This window comes from Panthera pardus, unplaced genomic scaffold, assembly GCF_024362965.1.
Source record: "Panthera pardus isolate Hobbes unplaced genomic scaffold, ASM2436296v1 HiC_scaffold_6, whole genome shotgun sequence".
Taxonomy (NCBI): Eukaryota; Metazoa; Chordata; class Mammalia; order Carnivora; family Felidae; genus Panthera; species Panthera pardus.
Window position 1 is genome coordinate 25,592,219 of NW_026526991.1, and position 25,344 is coordinate 25,617,562.

The 25,344-nt window shown below is 36.3% G+C and overlaps 1 protein-coding gene across 9 annotated transcripts in view; it reads left to right on the top strand.

Annotated features, from left to right (window-relative positions):
• NR2C1 (nuclear receptor subfamily 2 group C member 1) overlaps positions 1-25,344 on the top strand; it is a 47,002-nt gene that overhangs the window by 10,953 nt on the left and 10,705 nt on the right. For 6 of the 9 annotated variants that reach the window (XM_019446464.2, XM_019446458.2, XM_053895692.1 and 3 more), the window contains 9 exons: positions 406-479; positions 3,135-3,365; positions 6,725-6,806; positions 8,657-8,836; positions 9,871-10,018; positions 10,144-10,234; positions 13,455-13,639; positions 15,607-15,772; positions 21,970-22,091. In XM_019446464.2, the coding sequence (XP_019302009.1) occupies positions 426-479; positions 3,135-3,365; positions 6,725-6,806; positions 8,657-8,836; positions 9,871-10,018; positions 10,144-10,234; positions 13,455-13,639; positions 15,607-15,772; positions 21,970-22,091 (1,259 nt within the window). In that variant the 5' untranslated portion in view covers positions 406-425. The remainder of the gene's footprint in view (positions 1-405; positions 480-3,134; positions 3,366-6,724; positions 6,807-8,656; positions 8,837-9,870; positions 10,019-10,143; positions 10,235-13,454; positions 13,640-15,606; positions 15,773-21,969; positions 22,092-25,344) is intronic. The other 3 variants (XM_053895693.1, XM_019446459.2, XM_019446462.2) reach the window with 1 other exon arrangement.

Sequence of the window (25,344 nt, forward strand, 5' to 3'; positions counted from 1 at the left end):
GTTCAAAATATATAAAAACAGAGAATACTGTTATGAACCCCTGTATAAACAACACTTTTCAGCAACTGTCAGTTCATGGCCAACCTTGTTTTGTTTATTCCCTCCTACCACCACCCACCCCAACTGGATTATTTTTGAAGCAGATCTTAGCTATCATGTGATTTCATTTGTTTGGGAGGGTTGCGTTTTTAGTTTATTTTTTTGAGAGAGAGAACCACACGCCAAGGAGGGGCAGAGAATCTTAAGGGGCTTGATCTCATGACTGTGAGATCATGACCTGAATGGAAATCAAGAGTCTTTGATGCTTAACCGACTGAGCTACCCAGGCACCAGCATGTGATTTCATTTGTAAATTCTTCAGTAAATATGTTTTATTTTGTGAAAAGTGTCTTTTTATCTTGGCAGGACATTCTGGCAGTTAGAACATGGCAACCATAGAAGAAATTGCACATCAAATTATTGAACAACAAATGGGAGAGGTATGTTTGATTTACAGTTCATTTGCTGATCCATCAACCTATTTACATCAAATGTATATGCTAGGTTCTGGAGGTACAGAGATAAAAGATACCCTCAACATTAAGATATTTTTAAATCTAGTAAGACATAGTTGAATCATCTGACAGTCACAATACAGTGGTAAGGGCTGTAATAGATTATTGTATACGGTGTTATGGGAGCACAGAAGAAAAACAGCTAATGAAGAGTCACAGAGGGTTGTGGAGATCTGGTCATGGAATATTTTTGGAGGTACAGAATCTGAGGCCAGTCTTAATGGACCAGTGGGAGGAGATCCATGTCAAATAACAGATCTTATGCCCTGTTTCTTAGGAAGAGGTACCATAACCCAGAGGTTTTCAAAGTATCATCTAGGGATTCTTTCAGAGAGTCAGCAAGGTCGAAACTGTTTTCATAATAATACTGGAACATTAGTTACCTTTTCTTCCCCAGAGGCTACATGACATGTGATGATATTGTATGATGAAACATGTCAACATATAAAAGATGTATATAAATCAGTGGACCAGTGTGTGATGTTACAAAATTACTGATAAGTAAAGGATCCATTCAAATTGCAGGATAGACCAATAGATCTTAATACAGTTTCTTGGGGAGCTTGGGTGGCTCAGTTGGTTGAGCGTCTGATTTGAGCTCAGGTCACGATCCCAGGGTTGTGTGATTGAGCCTTGCATCAGGCTCAGCACTGAGTGTGGAGCCTGCTTAAGATTCTCTCTCTCTCTCTCTCTCTCTCTCTCTCTCTCACCCACCCTCTCCCTCCCTCCCCCTCCCTCCCTCTACCCCATACTTTCTGTCTCTCTTGTGTTCTTTCTCTGTCTCTCTCTCTTAAAAAAAAAAAAAAAATTTTTTTTTTTGTTTTATTATTTATTATTGAGAGTGAGAGAGACAGAGCACAAGCAGGGGAGGGGCAGAGAGAGAGGGAGACACAGAATCTGAAGTGGGCTCCAGGCTCTGAGCTGTCAGCACAGAGCCCAATGCGGGACTGGAACTCACGAACAGCGAGATCATGACCTGAGCCAAAGTCGGCCACTTAACGGACTGAGCCACCCAAGCACCCCCCAAAAAAAGTTTTTTTAAGGAAATTGCAAAAATTGTTAGGGAAGATGGAGACTAGACTTGGTGTAAATAATCTATGTGTAAAATAAAATTGACAATGGTGAAAAGTATACCCAGGAAAATAGGACATGCTAGAAATAATGGTCAACAAAGAAAACTTGAGTTGGCAGCAGCTATAGTCAGTACAATCTGCCCTAGACAAAAACTGATTAGTAATTCAGCATTTTGTTGTAAATTTTGCATAGAAAAGAATCTTGATGAAAATAATTTCAGGGAAATGGAGAAAAAGTTGGAAACAAACCAAATTTGCCATTTTAAATTTGAATCAAGGGATTAAATTGCCTTAATGAGTTTACTCTGTAAAATATTTGCTCAACAACCAAAGCCCTCAACACTGGCTAGTTCTCTTTAGTCATGAACTTGCACTTCTCCAGACTCCTCCAACTAAGTGGATGGCATTTCTGTCCTCTCATGTGCTCAGACCAAAATTTGATAGTCATCCTTTACTCTTCTCTCCTCATATTCCACATCCAGGCAGTTGGCATATCCTGTCACATTTCCCTTCATAAAATATCCCAAATCCAATTATTTTTCTCCTCTGGCATGGCTGCTACCCTGTTCCCCACCAGCATCTCTGCCCATATATAATTCCCAGATATTGCCAGTGTCTGAGTATTCTTCTCTTCAACATTCACAGGCTAGTCTACACACTAAATCTAGAACACCCTCTTTGAAAAAGATCTTGCCACTCTGCTCTCTGACCTTCCAGAGGAAGGTGGATCTCCATTTCACACAGGAGGAGATCCAGACTTTGTAGTCCCTGTGTAGCCCTATACCATCTGGCTCCTGCTGTCTCTCAGATCCTTTTACCATAATCCTTTCTGCCACTCTTTGACTCACATAGTTCTCTTGTAGTGCCTCTTGCCTCAGACACACTCCTCCTGCCCCACAGCCTTCTTTCATGTTTCTTTTTCTCTACCTGGGATGCATTACCCCTAGCTAGTCCTAAGCTTTGGTCTGTTACTGCACTTAAGTCTGTGCAAAAATGTCATCTCCTCATGGCTTTTATTCTATCAGTGACTCTCACCATCTCTACCCTGTTTTATCTATTCTTTATAGCACTTAATACCGTCTGACAACAGTATTTGCTTGTTTTTTATCTGCCTTTCCTCACTAAAATAAAAGCTTGATGAGAAAAAAGGTTTTGTTTTATTTATTGCTGTATTCCAGGACCAGAACAAATAGTGCTTGGCAAATAGAAGGCACCCAATATAGGTTTGTGTAAATGGAAGGTGGGTGGGAAGGAGAAGGAAGGAACGAATCAGAATAGTGATTGTACCTTCATTTGCACATTTGTTTTTCTATAGGATAGGATTTTGTGGGAGTGGAATTGCTAGTTTAAAAGGTGTGTGTCTATGTGTAATGTATTGAATATATAAGTAATGTTATACTTTTTTAACTTTGTCCGAAGGTAGGAGAAAATTGTGTCCTTAGAGTTTAAAAAAAAAAAAAAAAAAGATTAAGTCGAATCGATTACTGATATGACATGGTTGTGTTAGATTGTTACCGAGCAGCAAACTGGCCAGAAAATCCAGATCGTGACAGCACTTGATCATAATACACAAGGGAAGCAGTTCATTCTGACAAATCATGATGGCTCTACTCCAAGCAAAGTCATTCTGGCCAGGCAAGATTCCACTCCAGGGAAAGTATTCCTCACTACTCCAGATGCAGCAGGTGTTAATCAGTTATTTTTTACAACTCCTGATCTGTCTGCACAACATCTCCAGGTAAATAACTTTACAGTGTCTTCATCACACTTGAAAGAATTAAAAGCATGTCATAAGTGTAAGTCTTGGTGTTAAGACTTTATATCCTGCATGGTCCATAGAAAAAAAAATCTTGCATAAAATTACGTCTGTGGTGACTGCCCTCTCCTATATGCCACTGTACTTTTCCTCACACACCCTCCCTTCCGTGTATTTTGGAGGGCTCTTACATACAGCAAGATTCACTCTGGCTAGTTTGTCCAGGGAGGGGTTTAATAAAGGATATGGAGAACTCATAGAATTGTCAGGAAGGCTGAAGAAACAGCTCTAGGTCAGTTTCCGAGAAAAACCACTTGGATGTGCTGCAGAACTGGCTTCTAAGAGACCTGCTGCTTCTGCTCGGTTAGGAAACTGCCAAATCAAGAGCCTGTTCTGTGGTAGCAGCATTTCCCAGGAGCACACTGCCTAGGCCTCAAACAAGCTGCCAGATCAAGAAGGTGGTTTTATGGCTGCAGCTTTGTCACTGTGCCTCCTTGGTTGTCATCTATGTCTTCCTTGATGTAACAGGTGGTTTACCCTCATGGTCTGCTTTAACACTGGAAGTCAGTCAGTAGTCTAGATTAACTTCACATCATTTTAATTTTTGCAAGTTATGCACTGTTTTTCAAAGAGCCAGTTAAGGCTTATACACAATGCATACCCGTGGTTACATAGATGTTTTCACTGCTGGTTGCTATGATTGAATACAAATTCAGCAACCCCCTAAGTTTGCCTTTGGAGACTTTTTGGTGGAGTACCCACTTAAAATTGAATTCTATGTTTTGTGCTGAAAACCTGATCAAGGAAAGTTCCTTTTAGGATTGAGAAACTAACTCATAAATACAAAATTTTGCCTGATTCTATTATTCTTCTGATTACATCATCTGTATTATTTTTAGGAATGGCTAAGGTAAAAAATAGTTGGGATTTACAAGAAGTTATTTTATCAACAAGACAGAAGTCCCAAAAAGTTTATAACATTATGAATACCTTTTTTTTTCCTTATTAACAGATTTGATTTTTTACAAGTTTTATAGTTAACAGTTTTGTTTTGTTTTGTTTTGTTTTGTTTTGTTTTAAGAGAACACAAGCAGGGAGGGACAGAGGGAGAGAGAGAATCCTAAGCAGGCTCCATGCTGGGTATAGGGCTCCATCTCACAACTGTAAGATCATGACCTGAGCTGAAATCAAGAGTCGGATGCTTAACCAACTAAGCCACCCAGACTCCCCAATAGTTAAAGAAATATCAGGAAGTACAGGGTTCTCTTATAACCTCTCAACACACAATTTCTCCTATTAACATTTTATATTAATATGATACCTTTATTTTGATAATGAACTAATTTTGATAATTAACTAAAATCCATAAATGTTTTTAGCTTTCCCTAATTTTTACCTAATATTCTTTTTGATTCCAGGGTACCATATTACATTTAATCGTCATGTCTCCTTAGATTACTGTTAGCAGTAACAGTTTCTCAAACTTTTCTTGTATTTGATGACCTTGACAGTTTTGAGGTATACTGTTCAGGTATATTATAGGTGACCCTGCTATGGGACTTCGACATCTCATGGTTAGACTGGGCTTGTTGGTTTGGGTAAGGAGGATCACAGAGTGCCATTTTCATCACATTGTATCAAGTGTACTTAGTATCATCATGTTTGATAACTGGTGACACTGATCTTGACCACCTGGCTGAAGCAGTGTGTGTCACTTTTCTCCACTATAAAGTTACTCTTAAAATAAAAGAAAAATTCTGTTTCCAGAAGAAAAGATAATATTGGTACTTTGCTTACTTTATGGAGCACCTCTCAGGGCAAAGAAAGAGAAACAGGTATAGGATAGAATTCCCCTGGGCCAAAAAGATTGGATTTCTGATCTAGTGTCCCTTAATCTCTCAATATTTCTTCTACCCATAAGAATAATAGAGGATAAAAGATTAACACCATTTGCTGTAGATGTGCTATTAAGGAAAGGAGTGATACTTTTCATAGACGTTTTCAAGGGACAGCTAGTACCAGAAGGTTTTTTCTTACGTTTCTGTTGAAGACTAATTTTTATAGTGATATAAGAAGGAATAATGCCAGGGCACTTGAGTGGCCCAGTTAGTTAAGCATCCGACTTTGGCTCAGGTCACAATCTCGCGGTTTGTGAGTTTGAGCCCTACATGGGGCTCTCTGCTGTCAGTGCCCAGCCTGCTTTGAATCCTCTGTCTGCCTCTCTCTCTGCCCCTCCCCCACTCATTCTCTCTCTCTCTCTCTCTCTCTCTCTCTCTCTCTCTCTCTCTCAAAAATAAACATTAAAGAAAATTTTTTTTAAAAGAATGATGCCACTATCATAGGGAATGCCCTATCACATTTTTGGGATTAAATTAATTCATTCACATTCCAAAAGATTGAAAGAAAATGATGAAAATATTAGAAAATAAATCTAAAAGAAGAGACTAGTGTATTTCTTTGCCAGCATCATAGTAGCTATACCTAGTGATATATAGCCCTTTATATAATTTAAGGAGCGTTTGTAATTTGCCCAAGGCTTCCCCGCTCAGTCTCACTGACCTTCTACCATTTACCAGACTCCACAACCCATGCTGTCCACCACTCCACCTAATCCTAGACAACTCATTGATGAAAATTTTATATTTCGTAGATCAATCATATTTCCATAATTATAAGTTAAATACTTTAACAAAAACTTTAACCCCTTTTCCATTTAAGAGTTCAGCGGCACCAGGGTGGCTCAGTTGGTTAAGCATCTGACTCATGATATTGGCACAGGTCATAATCTCAGGGTTCATGGGATCAAGCTCCACATCCGGCTCTGTGCTGAGAGCATGGAATCTCCTTGGGATTCTTTCTGCCCCTTTCTCTTTCTCTCTCTCAAAATAAATATTTATTTATTAAAAATCAGTTATCTTTTTTATGCTATTATAGCTTATTTTAGTCATGTGGGAAATTTTTGAGCTGTTCAAAGACAGATGTCATGATGGGGATGATAGCTTCTGCAATCATTTGATGTGTTGAATGAATAATAAGTGCTTAATGGGTAAGATACGTTAAATACTCATGCATTTATTTGTGTGTTTAATAGTCTGTTAAATTAGCGTGTTATAGAGTAAATTTAAAAGGTATTCTTCCTATCTTTGTGTGTAATAACATTGATATTTTTACTTAAAGAAAAATAAGAATAGTTTAATTGATATATATGTATAATAGAGTTCAAAGTTTCAGAATAACTTGAAAGAAAGCAATAATTAAGACTGAATATTCTTCTACTTTTTACTTACAAGCATTATTAACACACTATTGTTTTGTTTTTTGTTTGGGGGGGTTTTCTTTAGCTCTTAACAGATAATTCTTCTCCAGACCAAGGACCAAATAAAGTTTTTGATCTTTGCGTAGTATGTGGAGACAAAGCATCAGGTAACATTTAAAAATAACCTATATATATTGTGTTGTAACTACCACACTACCATGTTTCTTCTTCTGAAAGTAAAAAGAGCATGTCAGTTGTTTTGGTTTTTTTTTTAATGTTTACTATTGAGAGAGAGAGAGACGGAGCTGAGCAGGGGAGGGGCAGAGAGAGAGGGAGACACAGAACCTTACTTAGCAGGCTCCAGGCTTTGAGCTGTCAGCACAGAGCCTGATGTGGGCGTTGAACCCACTAATGGAGAGATCATGACCTGCACTGAAGTCAGACACTTAACAGACTGAGTCACCCAGGCGCCCCAAGAGGATGTCATTGTTATGGTCCATATTTGAAGCCTATGAAATGTAACCAATTTTATCCCCAAGTTTTTTATTCACCTAAGGTTTTTTTTTCACTTGAATGCAGTTTGACTTGGTCTTGCAATGACATAAAATGCATATTTTGAAGAATTAGGAAAAGCAGTTTTTCCTTTAAAATGTAAACTGAATGAATAAGTGGAATTTTTTTTAAATATAAAACCGGTTTGTCAAAGGAATTGCTTAAAAATGAGTTGTGGTCCTTAATAATATAAATGTTAAGTTGTTAACTAGTCCTGTTGCTAATCCAGGGATAGAGAGTAACTTGAATTACTAAGATGAAAAATTTCTGGTTACCCTTTATTTAATTTTGTGCACAGCTGAGCGGACATTTCTCCAAGTCTAATATCAGGGTTATGTCATTGTAGTTATGTTTATTGCTACTTTATGCTAGGAAAGCACCCATGTGCCAGTGGGATATACTTTAAGGGCCTCGTTTGTTTTTTGTAATCTTTGATCTTTTCCATAGCATCATTACAAAAGTTTCCACTACAGCTTTTCCCAAGAGTATATTCAATTTAATAAATGTTGTGCCAGGGGTGCCTGGGTAGCTCCGTCGGTTGAGCATCCGACTTTGGCTTAGGTCATGATCTCGCTGTCCGTGAGTTCGAGCCCATCGGGCTCTTTGTTGACAGCTCAGAGGCTAGAGCCTGTTTCAGATTCTGTGTCTCCCTCTCTCTCTGCCCCTCCCCCACTCATGCTCCCTTGCTCTCTCGCTCTCTCTCTCTGCAAAAATAAATAAACTTTAAATAAATAAATAAATGTTGTGCCAAAGAAATCATTTATAAAATGGTAGGTTAATCAAAGTATAACATTTCTCCAGAAGTTTAAAGAGTGGAACCCACAATGAGAAGAGATTAGCTCAAATACTAATTAGTGTGCTTGTTTTAGAGCATAGTTCTCAGAATAAAATACCCTTATGTAATATATGAGAATTATAATTTGTAAGTGATCTCAGAAGTGAAAATAGTTTTTACATATCATGGTGTTATGGATGGTTTTGCTTCTTTTCTTTGCGAAATTTTCCATACTGTTGTTAAGGTTACTTACAAAATAAAAATTCATAGGGCATATGGGTGGCTCAGTCAGTTAAGCATCTGACTCTTGATTTCAGCTCAGGTCATGATCTCACGGTTTGTGGGTTCAAGCCCCACATCAGCCGCACTGTCAGTGCGGAGCCTGCTTGGGTTTCTTTCTCTCCCTCTCTCTCTCTGCCTTTACCCCACTCATGCTCTCTTTTCTCTCTCTCTCAAAATAAATAAACTTAAAAAAATACCAAAATTAAAAATTCATACTGGTTAATATATTTATCAAAGAATATGGTGGTTTCATTCTGTTTAGTAACTCCTTAAATTTTTTTTTCATGTCAGAAACTCAAAAATCTGTCTCATCACATATATTGTTACTTAAAGGGAAGAAATGGGCTTACTTCCATTTCTGTTCTAAAATATGTGACTTTTGTGTTTTCTTAAACATCTTGTTTCTAGGGCGTCATTATGGAGCAGTAACCTGTGAAGGCTGCAAAGGATTTTTTAAAAGAAGCATCCGAAAAAATTTAGTTTATTCGTGTCGAGGATCAAAGGACTGTATTATTAATAAACACCATCGAAATCGCTGTCAATACTGCAGGTTACAGAGATGTATTGCGTTTGGAATGAGACAAGACTGTATGTATTAGCTTTAAAGGAGAGAATAATTTTAAGGATTCAGGCAAACTAGAAGTATGTCAAAATTAACACAGTATGTCAAATATATGTGCTTTTTCATTTACAGTTTCCCAACTAACAACATAGAAATGTGTACATATGCATGTAATATTTATTCGTTCAACAGATATTGAGTTCCTATCCGCTTTGCATGTATGTATGTATGTTTGAATACGGTTTTTTTAAAAAAAAAAGCACAACTAACTAGATACCAGTCTAGCTTTTGATTAAACTCCTAAAATGATAAACAGGATAGCTGATATTGATTGAGCTCTTACCATGCCTAACTCTGTGTATAACATATGAGTTAACTTATTTATTCTCATAGCAGAACGTACGTATTCTCTGCAGTACGTACAACTGTTACACATTTTACATTTGATCAGAGTAAACAGATTTAATAACTTGCCCAAGGTCACACAACTAATAAGTGGCAAAACTTGGATCTGAATCTTGGCAGTTTTTTCCCTCAGAAAATATACATTTAACAACTACATTATACTGTCTCTTAAGTATTATGAAATAAAATTCCTATAAATAAGTGAAATGTATTACCCATATTTTATAAATTAAGATTAAACACTTGAATTAGTTCTCAAAAATCTCCCTGCCCTTAACTAAAATAAGATTTAATTTTAGTCTTTTGTGGCTCTCTATTAGTCTTGTTTTTAATTAAATATTTTTAACTCTCATATAGATAGGTGAGAGACTCCTGACTTTAGTTTTACCTTCTTGACAGTGAGCTTTTAAAAAATAAGAGTTTCTCTACATTTCTACCACAGCTACATCAGGAAGAGAAAAGAGAATGAGAGATGCAAATTACTATTCTGAAGCAACTTTGTTGGGCTTGGAAAGAATTTCTAAAGATTATGATTGTCTTTAGAGTTCAGTTATGGTAACTGTCTCCCATGAGCAGAATTGCTGACCGAAAGGTTACATTTAAAATTGCCTATAAATTCTGCATTGTGATGTAATAGTTTAATGCATTTTTGTAGCTGTTCAGTGTGAAAGAAAACCCATTGAAGTATCTCGAGAAAAATCTTCCAACTGTGCCGCTTCAACAGAAAAAATCTACATCCGAAAAGACCTTCGAAGCCCATTAGCTGCAACTCCAACTTTTGTAACAGATAGTGAAACTGCAAGGTATAGTAAAAAAAAAAAAAAAAAAAAAAAAAAAACCACACACACAAACAACCACATTAAGTAGCGGGTCATTTGTTTTTCTTCCCAGTGAAACTAAGGCTAAAATTTATACTTGTTTGTTACAGGTCAGCAGGACTGTTAGATTCAGGAATGTTTGTGAATATTCACCAGTCTGGAATAAAAACTGAGTCAACTGTGCTGATGACACCAGATAAGGTGTGTGTAGTGCAATTAATTTAAAGCTTAAATTTTTTTTAAGCTTTTAATATTTTTTCCTTTTCTTAATTTCCATTAATTTGGTCAGTTGATCTGGTCTTAAATATTCCCTATTACAAATTGTTGTGTTTTTTTTTTAACATAAATTATCAACTATTTGATAGTGTCAAATGACAAAACTAAAACAATTTAGGAACAAGTTTGATGCCTTTATTCAAGGCAAAAGAATCCATAGATCAGCAGAGCACAGTGCCTCATAAACAGTGGAGCACTCTTGCCAAGGGATTTTGGGCAAGAGTGAGTTTTATAGAGCATTAGAAGCAGAATGTGGAAATGGCCTTATTGCCTAGGAAGTTGAAGGTTTCCTACTAAGGCTAGTGGGTCTTGTTTTCTAGGGTGAGGAGAGCTAACTTAGCAGAGTTGCAAGATCGTGATTGGTGTATGTTAGGTTTCCTTGATAGGTGTTTCCTGTATGTGCATGCTGACTTGGGTTTAGATTTGTAACCAGGATGGCCTCCATTTTGTGGGTCCTCATATACGAATAACTATCAGTAGAAATGTTCATTATTCCAGGAGGACAAGTACAGCTTCAATGTGAGAGTGACAGACAAAAGTCTTCTAGGCTTCTTTCACCTTGAAATAGAAAGCCTCAGAAGAATAATTTATATTAAGTACAAAATTCGTAATATTCCTTTTATGTTGCCCTACAGATTTTATAGTAACAAAATACTTAAAATACTTCAAGTGAAGGGAAATTTCTAGCACGCGTTATTCAAAACATTGACTTGAGTCAAGAGTAGGAATAGAAGTCCAAGAGCACTCATTATATATCTAAGTTATCTGGGTTCTCTTAGAGGTTGGGACGCCTCTTTATTGAGCAAGAGGTCTAAAGGAAAAAAAGTTTGTGTATTTAGATGGAACATGTAGAGTTTCTGTAGTGTTCAGAAACCCTTCTGAGAACAAAAATAAAAAATTTCTCCTGAAGACTCATGTCTATAAACAGATTTTAGGGAGCCTACGACTAGTATTTCTCTCAGCCTGTAATGTGATCTGGTCATCCTAATTATGGCCAGATTTATCATACATTTGTTGTTTGATACTAAAAAGTATCAAAAAAAAATTTTTTTTTAAACATTCATTTACTTTTGAGAGAGCTCAGGGTGTGAGCGCAGGAGGGGGCACGGAGAGAGGGAGACAGGACATAGCAGGCTCCAGGCTCCCTGCTGTCAGCACAGACTCCCAACACCCGGGCTCCAACCTACAAGCCAGGAGATTAGAACCTGAGCCAAAGTCAGATGCTTAACTGACTGAGCCACCTAGGGGCCCCTTTGTTATTTGATACTTTTAAGGCACTCTTCATACTTGAGCTCTAGAATCAAATTTCATCTGCCACTTAGTAGGTGCATAACCTTGGGCAAGTTATTTGACCTCTCAGTGTTTTACTTTCTTTCTTCATCTGTAAAATAGGGCCGATAGGAGTGTCGACCTTACAGGTTGGGCTTTATAGCATGTTGTTATTGAGTGGGGAGATTTGGCCTTTTACCATATATTTTGCACTTAGCCTTGTGCACATGATTCAAGCTTAGGATGGTAGTTACCATTGCACTGACATGATTAACTCTTTTAGGAGAAGAAGGGAACTAAGTTTTGTTGAGAAATTACTATTTGCCCAGACACTACTTCTCTGTATGTCTTTGTATTAAAGTTGTAATAACAACCTTCTGTGGGAAGTTTCTGACAAGCGGTCTCAAAACCGGCAAGTCACAAGATGAGGTCTTTTCACATTGCCTAAGAGTCTTCAGTGGCAAAAACTTAAAAATCTAGCTCAATAGACCTGTAATGAAATACAAGAGAATGTATAATTGTTGAAGTTTTAGTTGAAAAAACACTTAAAAATGTTAATTCTTTTTACTTATGTTCTAAGAAGCCTGGAACAGTGGTTAGAGCATAGTCTTCTCCATCAGACTGGAGTGACAGTGGATAATTCTTCTTGTCTGTAATAAAGGGATGATGATTCCTATTTCACAGGGTTGTTTTGAGGTTTAAATAAAATACATATATGAGTAGTAACCATTTAAGAACTCTGCAACTGGTAGGTTACTCTGAATGATTCTGGGACCATTCATTAATTTAGGGAACGCAAACATTTTGTCATTCTGTTCACCAAAATCAATTTTACATAAAGAATTGATATAACATGAAAAATCAAGGAAACCTGTCTTTTCTTAGGATTAAAACACTAAAACTAAAAACCATAAAAGAAGAATTAAAATTTCATTAAAGGATTCTGTCAATAGGCCATAGAAGGCAATTGAAAGGACTCTCATTAGGTTAGGATGGGATAATTTGAACATTGAAAAAAATAACGCATTTAAACATAGCAAATATATAAAAATCTTTGAATTTAAAATGGTACTTAAAATTCATCTGTCACCATTAGAGGTTACTAAGGGCATTGGCTCATTGCTCTAAAAATTGATAAAAGGAAGAACAATCAAGCACTTACCTGCCTTTCGTACAGAAATTGTATCTCTGGATAGTCAGAGTTAAGGAAAGAAAATTCTTTTTGACAAAATAATTATAGCTAATTAGTGAATAAAGAATATATATGTCATTAACAAAAATGAAAACTAAAGACAAATGGGAAAATATACAATGTATACCAAAAGCCAATATTATCTTAGTAAAGAGATTTTTCACCTACCTGGTCCCTGGTATTTAACACATTTAACAAAGTGGCTGGTAATAGTTGGTATCTAGGAATTCTGTTCAATAATACATTTACTTTTTTTCTCTTTTCAGTAATAATTTTAATACATTCTATACAATTTTTGTTTGTATAGTTTAAGTTCTGGAAATTGTCAGGATTTTAATACTAAAAAGAACTTAAAAGATCATCTAATATCCTTTTACAGAGGAAGGGATTGTTGATGTGAATAGATTAGTCATTAAGTGCAGTTTTTGGTTTTAATGTAATTTTTGTGTATAAACATTTCCTAGGGAATGTACCTGATGTTTTTAAATTTATATTTTCCTCAAAAGTTTCTAAAACCTCAAAGCTCTTTGGTTTTACTTTCTAGGTTTCATTCATCTTAATTAGAGTTCTTTACTTTTGGCACTTTATAATCTAGAATTGGGTATTTCAGACTCAAATGTTCACCAGTACCAGTTTGCAGATTTTAATCTTTTTTGTTTGTTTGTTTGTTTTTTTGTTTTTAAGGCTGAATCATGTCAGGGAGATTTAAGTACATTGGCCAGTGTGGTTACATCATTGGCAAACCTTGGAAAAAGTAAAGATCTTTCTCAGAATAGTAATGAAATATCTATGATTGAAAGCTTAAGTAATGGTGATACCTCTTTGTGTGAATTTCATCAAGAAATGCAGACTAATGGTGATGTTTCAAGGTAAGGTCTGTTTTGATCTTTTAAAAACATTTTTTTTTTTTTAACATTTATTTATTTTTTGAGACAGAGACAGAGCATGAGCAGGGGAGGGTCAGAGAGAGAGGGAGACACAGAATCCGAAACAGGCTCCAGGCTCTGAGCTGTCAGCCCAGAGCCCGATGCGGGGCTCGAACTCACAGACCGCGAGATCATGACCTGAGCCGAAGTCGGACGCCCAACTCACTGAGCCACCCAGGCGCCTCTGTTTTGATCTCAATTATTAGTATTTCTTACAGTATTTTTTATGTTTTTCTTTAAGTCTATTTATTTATTTTGAGAGGAAGAGATAGGCAGAGAGAGGAGAGAGAGAATCCCAAGCAGGCTCCGCACTGTCAGCATGGAGCCCAATGTGAGGCTCAGACTCACGAACCACGAGGTCATGACCCGAGCTGAAGACGGGAGTCGGGCACTTAATGGATTGAGCCCCCCAGGCACCCCACAATATTTTTATGTTGAATACCGTTTACAGAAGTTTCAGAAAACAGATATTTCTATTAGACTTACAAAATTTAAAGCATAGTAAGTTTTAACTGAATGAACTACATTCAGTGTAAAATGTTATCTAGCAGGTTGCATTCTAAATAATGAGCAATAGGGGCGCCTGGGTGGCTCAGTCGGTTAAGCGTCCAACTTCGGTTCAGGTCACGATCTCACGTCCGTGAGTTCGAGCCCCGTGTCAGGCTCTGGGCTGATGGCTCAGAGCCTGGAGCCTGCTTCCGATTCTGTGTCTCCCTCTCTCTCTGCCCCTCCCCAGTTCATGCTCTGTCTCTCTCTGTCCCAAAAATAAACGTTAAAAAAAAAAAAAATTTATAAAAAAAAAATATATAATGAGCAATAAATGAATATTATAAGATTAGAAATGTAATCATAAAACTTAGGAATTTTTCTTTTACTAAAGATGATAATCTGGGTCTGACATTTCAGTTATTTTATTTTCTGTGTATTTAAACATTTGTCTTACCCCAGGCAGTCATGTTCATTTTCCCCACCACTTTCTAATGATGAAAATAGATTTAAAAGACTTGATTGAGGGGTGCGTGGGTGGCTCAGGTCTTGATCTCAGAGTTGTGAGTTCAGGCCCTGCATTGAACTCCACGCTGGGCATGGAGCTTACTTAAAAATAAATAAATAAATGACTTCATTGAATAAACTACAGTTTTAAATTATGCTTCAGGAAACTTGTATCAGAATTCTGTTTTTCATTCTCTTGATATTAATACATGAGATGTAGAACCCAGATCTCTTCAGGCTTTTTTACACTGCTCGTTATCTAAATGTTGAGGAAATTGCACTTAAGAGTCTCAATAAGTACTTTGTTGAACCTGAAATCTTAAGAAACTCTAAAAGGCCTCTCGTTGAAAAATATGGAGGGCTATTTTAAGTAATTATTTGCTAACATTAGTTCATTATTTGCCATCGTAATCTCAAATTCTTACAGTTCAGATGTAGCTGTGTTAACACAATTTTAAAATATTCTCTGAATTTTTAAATAAAATCTAACTTTGTGTCGTGTAGAATATAGTAAAGTTGACATAAGTTCTTGCCCTTGTTCTTTCTAAATAACTTCTGTACCGTAAATGGGCTAATATCTTGTACTATCATATGTATAACATAACATATAACATAAAAGCATATTTTTAGACCAAAGTATAAGGGTTTTTCCTCATAATTACATAAGATTTCTTAAAGACTTTAGTTCTCTGATAATACATTAATATAGTTTTTCATAGTATACATATTGAAATTTAATTTGTTGCTTTTGGAGACAATCATAGCTATCACTGAAATAGAGTACTCAGTGCTACTCCAAAGGTTTGTTTTCTAAACTCTTTTTTTAAGGCCTAAATCTTAATTCCAGAATTTTATGTAGAATTTTTATTTTATTGTGGAGATTGGCCACGCTCACAGCATCTGATGTTTCCTTATAGGGCATTTGATACTCTTGCAAAAGCATTGAATCCTGGAGAGAGCACAGCCTGTCAGAACGCAGTAGAAGGCATGGAAGGAAGCGTACACCTAATTGCCGGAGACTCAAGCATAAATTACATCGAAAAAGAGGGGCCACTTCTCAGCGATTCACACGTAGCTTTCAGGGTATTTCCATATATTTTTTATGTAATTTTTATGTTGTGTTACCATTTTGATTTTAATCTTCCTTTCAAAAATCAAAGTATATTTGTTGTGCTTTTAAAGTCAGAAATATTCCTGATAGAATTCAAAATAGCAGCTAAAACATACACATCTGACCCTATAAAATAATAGCTCATTAAAGCATCCTGTTTATAAATCATGGTTATAATATCGTTTCATGATTTTAAGTCTATAAAAGCTAGGTTTTAGAACATTTAGACATAAATTTTGGGTGTTGCTGTTGTTGTTAACACTAGTATTGTCATTCATGATGTATTGAATACCCTGGTTTTGTTCAGTGCCCACCTCCTACTACTTTAGTGCAAAGCCATATGTAAGACCCAGAGAGAACTCCATTATTATGTATTGCCCCAATTAGCTAGCTTTCAGTATTATTTTAAGAAGGTAAAAATTAGTTAACACATTTTAACTTTTGGCTTTTAACCATTTTGGAGGAGGTACATTTGTAGTTCCTTTTTTACTCTCCTAAATACATGTAGGATGGAAACAATACATGTAGAATATTAGAAAATAATTTGGTAGTGTTTGATTTGTCATGCAGATAATGTTGGGACTACAGCTATAGCAATACTAACCATTGAGGCCCTACATTAAGATCTTGATGTTTTGATCCCTCCATTTTAACCATTCTTTATCTTTACTAGCTATGAGTACTGTTAAAAAATCATATGCAAAGTGATTTAAAGCAATCATAGCAAGTCCTGGAATATCTGAAGGAAATTGCTACTAACTTTACTGTAGATTATAAGTTTCCATGGATTTCTAATGAAAATATACACAGTTATCAAATAAATGTTTGTGTGACTGGTAGAAATAACACAAATCTAGCATTGGCTAAAACTGCATATTTTAAAATTTACATTTATAAAATTTGATTTGGTAGAAATAGCCACAGAGAAAACTCACAGTGACTTAATAATTGCTGTAACTTTATATAATCAGTAAAACATATCAGTGAAACCAATCTTCATGTAAAATTTTACCAAAGATAATCTATATGAAAAAAATTAGAAATGCTTTATTTGTACTGTAAACAAAAACTTCTTATGGGGACTATTAAAAATTACAATAGGAATAATCAATGCTATCCTTAAAAAATTATAGCAGGAGCTATGGACAAAGGTGGAGCAAAGCAAAACTGATTTTTTCCACATTGCTCTTTTTTTTTTTTTTTTTTTTTTTTTTTTTTTTCTGAGAGAGAGAGCAGGTTCTACGCTGTCAGCACAGAGCCTGACTTGGGGCTCCATCTCACAAACCATGAGATAATGAAGTGAGCTGAGATCAAGAATCTGATGCCTAAGCAACTGAGCCACCCAGCCCCCCCCCCCCCCCACCATTGCTCTTTCTTATTCTAAATAAAATACCTGCTTTTGTCATCTTAGTTTTATTTTCTACCTTTGGATTTAAATGGGAAGAAAGGGTGGGTAAAAAGGAAGAAGATTACAAGGAAAAAGTGTATAGAAATGTAGAAGTAGTCCTTTTTTTTTTACTGTTGTTGGTCCTCAAAATTTTCCTTTCAAATATTTGATATGGACAGACAAATTAGGCAAATTAGAACTTTTTTTTCCTCTCTCCAGAATCGGTTTTTTTCTGTGCAGTTTTGACCTGCTGTGCTCAGTATCCTCAGAATAAGCACTGAAATTTCTTGCTCCCCAGACAAAAAACAGCTCCTTTTTTTTCTGATTCTTGTTTGCAGACTTTGTGAAAGTCTTGTTTGCAGATTTTCCGTTTTCCCACACTTCCCAGCTCAGCACTTTGTCATGGTTGGCTTTCTCATTGAGGTTTTATGGTCATGAGTTTCAAAACCTGACATCTGTAATCAGAAACTCACTTAGTCTCTTAATGTCTGGGCTAAGTAACATTTTGTTCCTGTCTTGCATTTTTATGTACTGTGTAGTTTGCAGCGTGCTTTCATGTGTGCATTGTTAAGGTTCGGATTTTTATTGTCATTTTGTGAATGAAAAACGATTTGGAGGTTTTCAGAGTCTTATTCAAAGCAATCAAAACAGAAAGGAGAAATAGTCTAATAATGCAACTTGGATTTTGGTTCCAGAGAATCTAAGACAATAGAAATATTTAACATTTTTATTAAACTCAGTTTTTGGTGTGATTTCGTGTACTTTATTCTTGATTCTTGCATTGTGATTACACAAAGAATCAAGGTGGATAGAATTTGCAGTTAGAAATAAGTGTGTGAGGCAGAGGTAGGTGATTTTCAAAACTGTTCTCTGCTCTGTATCATCTCAGTATGAAAATCACAATCCTTCTGGTCACCATGTTTGATGTTTAGGAGTCCTCATTCTCCCCCCCCCCCATCCTACTCCCCTCCATTCCCTAGTTGAATCCTAACTATTCTTTTGTTTTAATTTCTCCCTTCCTCTTCATTTTTATCACCATATTTCAAGGCCTTTTAAAATTTCTTACTTAAACTGTTACAGTAATATTTCTGCTTCCAGTCTCTTCATCTTGTCCTGTGCCCTGGTAGCAAAGTGATGTGTGTTAAAAATCAATCCGGTTATGTTACTCTGCTACCCAGCAAGCCTTCTTTAGCTTCCCATTACCCATTTGAGATCCAAGCTCATGACATTTTAGGACGTTCCACATTCTGATTCTGTTGCCTGTCATTTCTTAGGCGTGCCATCCCTTTTTTAGCCCTTTCTATAGCTTATTTTGTTTCCATTTTATTCTTATATTGAGACTTGAGCACTTCATACCTCACAATGAAATCTCAGTTGGGGTGCCTGGCTGGCTCAATTGGTAGAGTATGTGACTCTTGATCTTGGGGTTGTCAAGATCTCAGTGAGTGGTTACTGAATTATAATATTATAATGTGTAATCCAGGGTCACACAACTAATTAGTGACTGCTGGGAAGTAGAATTCAGATCTCCTAACTCAATTCAAACGATGTTTTAAAAGCTATCATTTAGCCTATTATCAGAATTACAGAAACTACTAGAAAGATAATTGTAGACAAGGAACTTCTAAAATGAGTAGCCTAGTTGATGTCAACAGTTTTAAAAATCATCTCAATATATTAAATGTGAATAAATTCAATGTGTATGATTCATTTATAAACCTAAAATTTCATAGGCATTTTTGGGAATCTCTTTAACATCTTTATAGTAGAAACTTATCTTCTCTATATAGAGGAAGATATCTTTGTCTTTGCAATTTAAAAGACTTGTCAAATAAATTCTTGTTTCTTCAGCCATAACTGATTCATAATGCTAGAGGTATATCTTGCTTTAAGAAAATTAAGTATGTGAAACAGATATAAGATATGTCTTCTCTTTATGACACAACATGGCAGTACTTTAGTGAATTCCTCTAGTTTATATTGCAAATGATTTCAATTTTCTGATTAAAGCACAAAAAATTCTCAACATTACCACCACTATTGTATCAATCGAGGTCCATCTGTATCTTTTAGCCCTTATATCTAATTTTAGTACTGTAACTATTTTACCTTTTTTAAAGTGATTTTAATCTATTTGTTTTGTTTAAACAATTACTGTTTTGCATCTTACACCTCCCCCCCTAAAACTAGTAATCATTGGTAATTCCCCTAATCTTTCAGGCTTTTTTCCCCCCTAATCACCTTGGGCAATTCTGAAAAGGTATGATAGTTCCCAGTTTGTGTTTTGTATACTTATGTGTAGAAACAGTTGCATCCTAATAATTACATTTAAAATGTTTAATATCTGCTTGCCTACAGTTCTCTTAAGAATTGTCTTAAATAATGGCATTTTAATTGACTACTCCAGTAAACATTTCTCAAGCATTTAAAAAATATTCTTGGGGTTCCTGGCTGACTCGGTCAATGGAGCATGCAATTCTTGATCTCAAGGTTGTGAGTTTGAGCCCCATGTTGGGTATAGAGATTACTTTAAAATATTTTTTTAATAAATACAGACAGACATGCATACATACATACATACATGAATTCATTCTTCCCATGCATAGAATTTCAACTGTTAATTTCTCTTGTTTTATTAGTTGGCACCATTTGTAAATAGGTAAGCCAATTGTTGATACTAATGAACAAAGGCAGTTCATATTTTTACATTTTTATAAAAATGGAGAACTTTTATATCATTTTAATGAAAACTTCTTGATCATTTGTCATCACAGACAACTTTGAAAATCTGATTAAAGTTATATATCCATTCCCCAGAAAAATACATATGGGTACATCCACCTACCCCACCCCTGCCAAGGTAGCCACTGTTAAGTGTGTGGTAGATTTCCTCCTGTCCTTTTTGTATATACATATGTATGTATGTGCACATACACACACACTGTCCCTCTCTCTTTAACATATATTGGGTCATCTAGAGACTGTTTCACAGTTGTTTCTACTTAGATGTCTGTGAGGTACTTTTTTTCAATGCTATTACATCTCAGTTTATCTCACTAATTTTAATTGTCTACAGAGTAGACTGTCTATAGCATAGAGGATTTTCCTTAGTAATAGAAATTTAGGTTAGTGTTTCTTATGGGTGAAATTACATTTCATTTATAGCAGTGAAAGTGCTCTTTTTTTTTTTTTTTAGGTTTATTTTGAGAGAGCCCTAGTGGGGAAGGAGCAGAGAGAGAGGGAGAGAGTGAATCCCAAGCATTCTCTGTACTGTCAGCACGGAACCTGACATGAGGCTTGAACCCACAGACCTCATGACCTGAATCAAGATCAAGAGTCAGACACTCAACTGAGTGACCCAGGAGCCCCAAAAGTGCTCTTTAACAAGATTTTCAAAAATACTTTTAGAAGTGTTTTAAATGTGTGTGTGTGTGTTTTTAACGTTTATTTTTGAGACAGAGAGAGAGACAGAGCATGAATGGGGGAGGGTCAGAGAGAGAGGGAGACACAGAATCCGAAGCAGGCTCCAGGCTCTGAGCTGCCAGCACAGAGCCTGACGCTGGGCTCGAACTTACGGACCGTGAGATCATGACCTGAGCCGAAGTCAGATGCTTAACCGACTGAGCCACCCAGGCACCCCTAGAAGTGTTTTAATGTGGGATCTTTATTTTCAACAGTTGGCGTGCATTTAAAATAACTACCTGAGGGGCACCTGGGTGGCTCAGTTGGTTAAGCATCTGACTTTGGCTCAGGTCATGCACTATCAGCGCAGAGCCTGCATGGGATTCTCTCTCTCCCTCTCTCTGTGCCCCTCCCCTGCTCATGCACTCTCGATCGCACTCTTTCTCTCTCTCATAAATAAATAAACTTTAAAAAATAAAATAAAATCACTACCTAAGGTCAGCAGTACAAACTGACTGTATTATAGCCACAGACACATTTTGTTTTACCTGTAGTTATTAAGTGGGGAGATTTCACACAGGACCTGCTCTTTGAAAAATAGAGCAGGCAGTCTTTAGCCCAAACTGACATATGTTTTCAATGTATGGAATTCGAGTCACAGCTTGCCCTTTATCTGGGAGTAGGCACTGCCCAGATGGCACCAGCAGGCCCAGTTCACTTATTATTCTCCTAATTGTGTAAGATTTAAATTTGTTATTCCCCACAGCCTGAATGAAAGGAATATTTAACATACAAGATTGCTCATTCAACTGAATTTGTGGTATATCATTATTAATAAAGGAAGAGAAGAAAAAAAAAAAGCACATTGTTAGACCAAGACAGAAAGTAACTTTTAAAAACGCAACCAGAAGGGCGCCTGGGTGGCTCAGTCATTTAAGCGTCCGACTTCTGCTCAGGTCATGATCTTGCGGTTCATGAGTTCGAGCCCCACATCAGGATGTCAGGCTCTGTGCAGATACCTCAGAGCCTGGAGCCTGCTTGGGATTCTGTGTCTCCCTCTCTCTGCCCCTCCCCTGCTCACGCTCTGTCCCTCTCTCTCAAAAATAAACATTAAAAAAAGTTTTTTTTAATAAAAACACCACCGAAGAATATCACGATTGATATTAAGTAGGATTCTGCTTATCTAAATATTGCTTTGTTAGCAGCTATGATCTACTCATTCTAAATCCTGTTTTTAGCTGTAAAATTCAGTGACTTGGATTATTTCAAGATTTGCCTTTGGTGACTATATCAAGCTTATGTGATATGTTTATATTTTTCAAAGAAATTATAATTTAGAACTGTCATAAGATCATTTACCTCAGTCCCTGTTCACGCTAGCTCACCATGCCTTCTCCTATGCCTGAGTACCTGAATGTGCACTACATTGGGGAGTCTGCTTCCAGACTGCTGTTCTTATCAATGCATTGGGCACTTTCGATTCCTTCCTTCCAGGCTCTAGGGTAAGTGTTTCAAAGTCCTTGAGTATAAATGTGGTTTTATAGCACAAATATACACTAAGCAAGAGCTTTTTTATTGGATGGATTTGCATTAAGGGAAGAAAATGGTATAACATTATAACTTAAAGTTTTGTTATTTATATGACAAATTATGGCAATTAGTATTATATTATTTTTTATGTAGGAACGGTATCCATGTTTCATAATTTGAGTTAATAATTCAAATGAAATGTGTGCAGTGGAGCTGATAAATCATGGCCAGCATTTGAAATAGGCCATCTTTGACCTGAAGATTGGGAGGCTGTAGGTATGTCTTGGGCTGTTGTTTCCCTCCCACCCCCTGTTTAGTGTTCATCTCAGGCATGTTAATAAGGAGCTGAAACTTGCGTACAGTGAATATGTTTAAAAGTAGAAAAAGTTGTTTTCCAACTGTGGTTACAAAAAGTGGGGAAGGGGAAGAAAATGTAAACCCCATAGTACCACTCTGATAATTTAGAAGTACCTACCACTGAGGAACATATCAATAATCTGTATTCCATCAATATTACCTAAAATTTGCCAGGCTTATTTAGATTGCTTTAAAGTAACTAGTATGAAGAGACAAAGAGACCATGGAAAAATAAGCTCATAGTTAAAAAAGTGTTTTTCTAGTCACAGGACCTTATTCACCAATATGATTTCGTAAACAATACACTTTCATATCCTATACATCTGTTCTCCCATTTGCCAAATAGGAGTAATGACTTCCCATCCTTTATTCTTAAAGAATATTTTTTAATATAACTAAGAAGCATATCTCAGTCATGACTTTAAAAAACATACGTAGAGGGGCACCTGGGTGGCTCAGTTGTTTGGGCGTCCAACTTCAGCTCAGGTCATGATCTCACATCTCGTGAGGTTGAGCCCCGCGTCGGGCTCTGTGCTGACAGCTTGGAGCCTGGAGCCTGCTTCCAATTCTGTGTCTCCCTCTCTCTCTCTGCTCCTCCTCTGCTCACAAGCTGTCTCTCTCTCAAAAATAAATAAAGATTTAAAAAAAACAAAAGCATACATAGAAACCCCACCGTAATTTGGTTTATAATTTAGTGTTGGATATACCATAAGTTAAATCACAGTACTTAACTAATACAATTACATAGATTGAAAGCCGGATTTAAATGGTTAACCTTTAAGGGGCGCCTGGGTGGCTCAGTCGGTTGGGCGTCCAACTTCAGCTCAGGTCACGATCTCGTGGTCCCTGAGTTCGAGCCCCGCGTCGGGCTCTGGGCTGATGGCTCAGAGCCTGGAGCCTGCTTCAGATGCTATGACTCCCTCTCTCTCTGCCCCTCCCCCGTTCATGCTCTGTCTCTCTCTGTCTCAAAAATAAATAAGACGTTAAAAAAAATTAAAAAAAAAACAAAAAACTGTTGTTAGCCCTTTCTCTCAAAATAACAGAGTTTTCAGAATTACTTCAGTCTTTTTTAACAAAAAATTAAAATATATAAATTTACATATAACACCATTGATCTTATAACACTGTTGATCTTAAGTACTTCTGTTAAATTAAGTTTGATTATCCTATGGAAACATTCTCCAAATGTTAAAGAAACCAAAAATAAAGCCTGAGATTTCCAATCATAATACAATTTTACATTGGCAGCCACATTTCCCTGTGACCTGTACTGAAAATTGGTTTCAATGTAACAGCCACAGGATTCCTTGCAATTAGAATTAACCATTGGTATAGTATTTGAGGCCATTAATTGCTACAGAAACTCTTAACTATACGCATCTAATTTGTAATTTGATTTAATCAGATGGAAGAAGGCTAGGTACTAATGGTGGAAAATCCTGTTGTGTGGTAATAAACACTACTCTGAATCTCCTAGAAACTGACATTCGTTGCATTTTTATTTATAGACACAAAATTTGGAAACAAAGCCCTAATTATACAGACAGAAACAGATAAGCAACATTAATCATTTTCTAAAAGTTGAGTTTGTGTTGATAACTTACTTGAATGGAAGGAAACAGTAGTTTCAAGAATCTTAAACAGTAGGTGGTTAATACTGTTTGTATTTTATAGTACTTTATGCTTTACAAGGATATTACTTTTCTGTTACAAGATTTGAAGTCTCAGTACTTACAGGAATTCAGTTGTTTTTCACTTCTATCTGCATAATTTAGATGACTACACAGTAGTAGGTTCAGTTATGGGCACTTGGCGTGATTTGTCAGCAGTCCCGTCTACCTAGATTCTTGTCATATAACCAAAAGTTCTAAACCATCACTATTTGCTATAGGAGATTTTATTTGCTGAGTAACTCAAGAAACCTTCCATTAAATGCTGAGCCTTAAAGTTGAATCTTTTTAAATCCCGCTGAAACAAAGTAATGTTTACTATGGCTGTGGGTTTAAAACCAGTTCTATTGCCCTATCACTGACTACTTTTCTCTAAGGACCATGCCTTCCTTTCAAACAAATGCTGCTAGGTAAAGTACAATGCCTTGGGTTTATTTGTGAAGAAGACAAATGGTTATGTTATCCCCGGGCATAAGTGACTTCCAAAGTCCTGTTACTTTATCAAAATAAATAGTGTAAACAATGATCTGATCTCTAATTATGAGTACTATGTACATATTTTAATGAACTTAACAGTATAGTACAATAGTTAGAGACAAGTACCTCTACCTATTTGTAAAAGAAGTTGACCCACTTACTGTTATGCAACCTAGTGTTTTTATTTATCAACACGGGCATTGCTTTTGGTGTACCTGATACATTAATTACTTCTGTCCAGCTCCTTTTGCTTTTCAAAGGAAAGATGTTTTGAAAATAGGTACTATTATGTGATTATAATAATCATTTGTTTTTAACTGAAGAAAGTTGACAGCAAACATGCCCTTACCATCACAAAATATTAACTATAAATGGGGAGTCTACTGTGAAATTGCACTTTAGCATCTTACTTGCTAAAATTTGTTGTGAATTACACAAAAACATAGACTTTGAACACCTGAACACCTGGGTTCAAATGCTGGATTTATTTATCTGCTAGCTTTGCTACTTAATTAACAGCTCCATTTCTACATCTGTAAATTAGAAGCAGAAATGCTTTCTTGCTGGATAGGCTACTTAGCTGAGAATGATGAATGTAAATTACCTGACCCAGTACTTTGCAGTACTGCTGCAAAGTAGATTATCAGTGCTCATTTTCCTTCGTTCTTTCAGGAACTTCCTTTTAAAAAGGACTTCCTGTTTTCCTTTCCTAATGAACTTT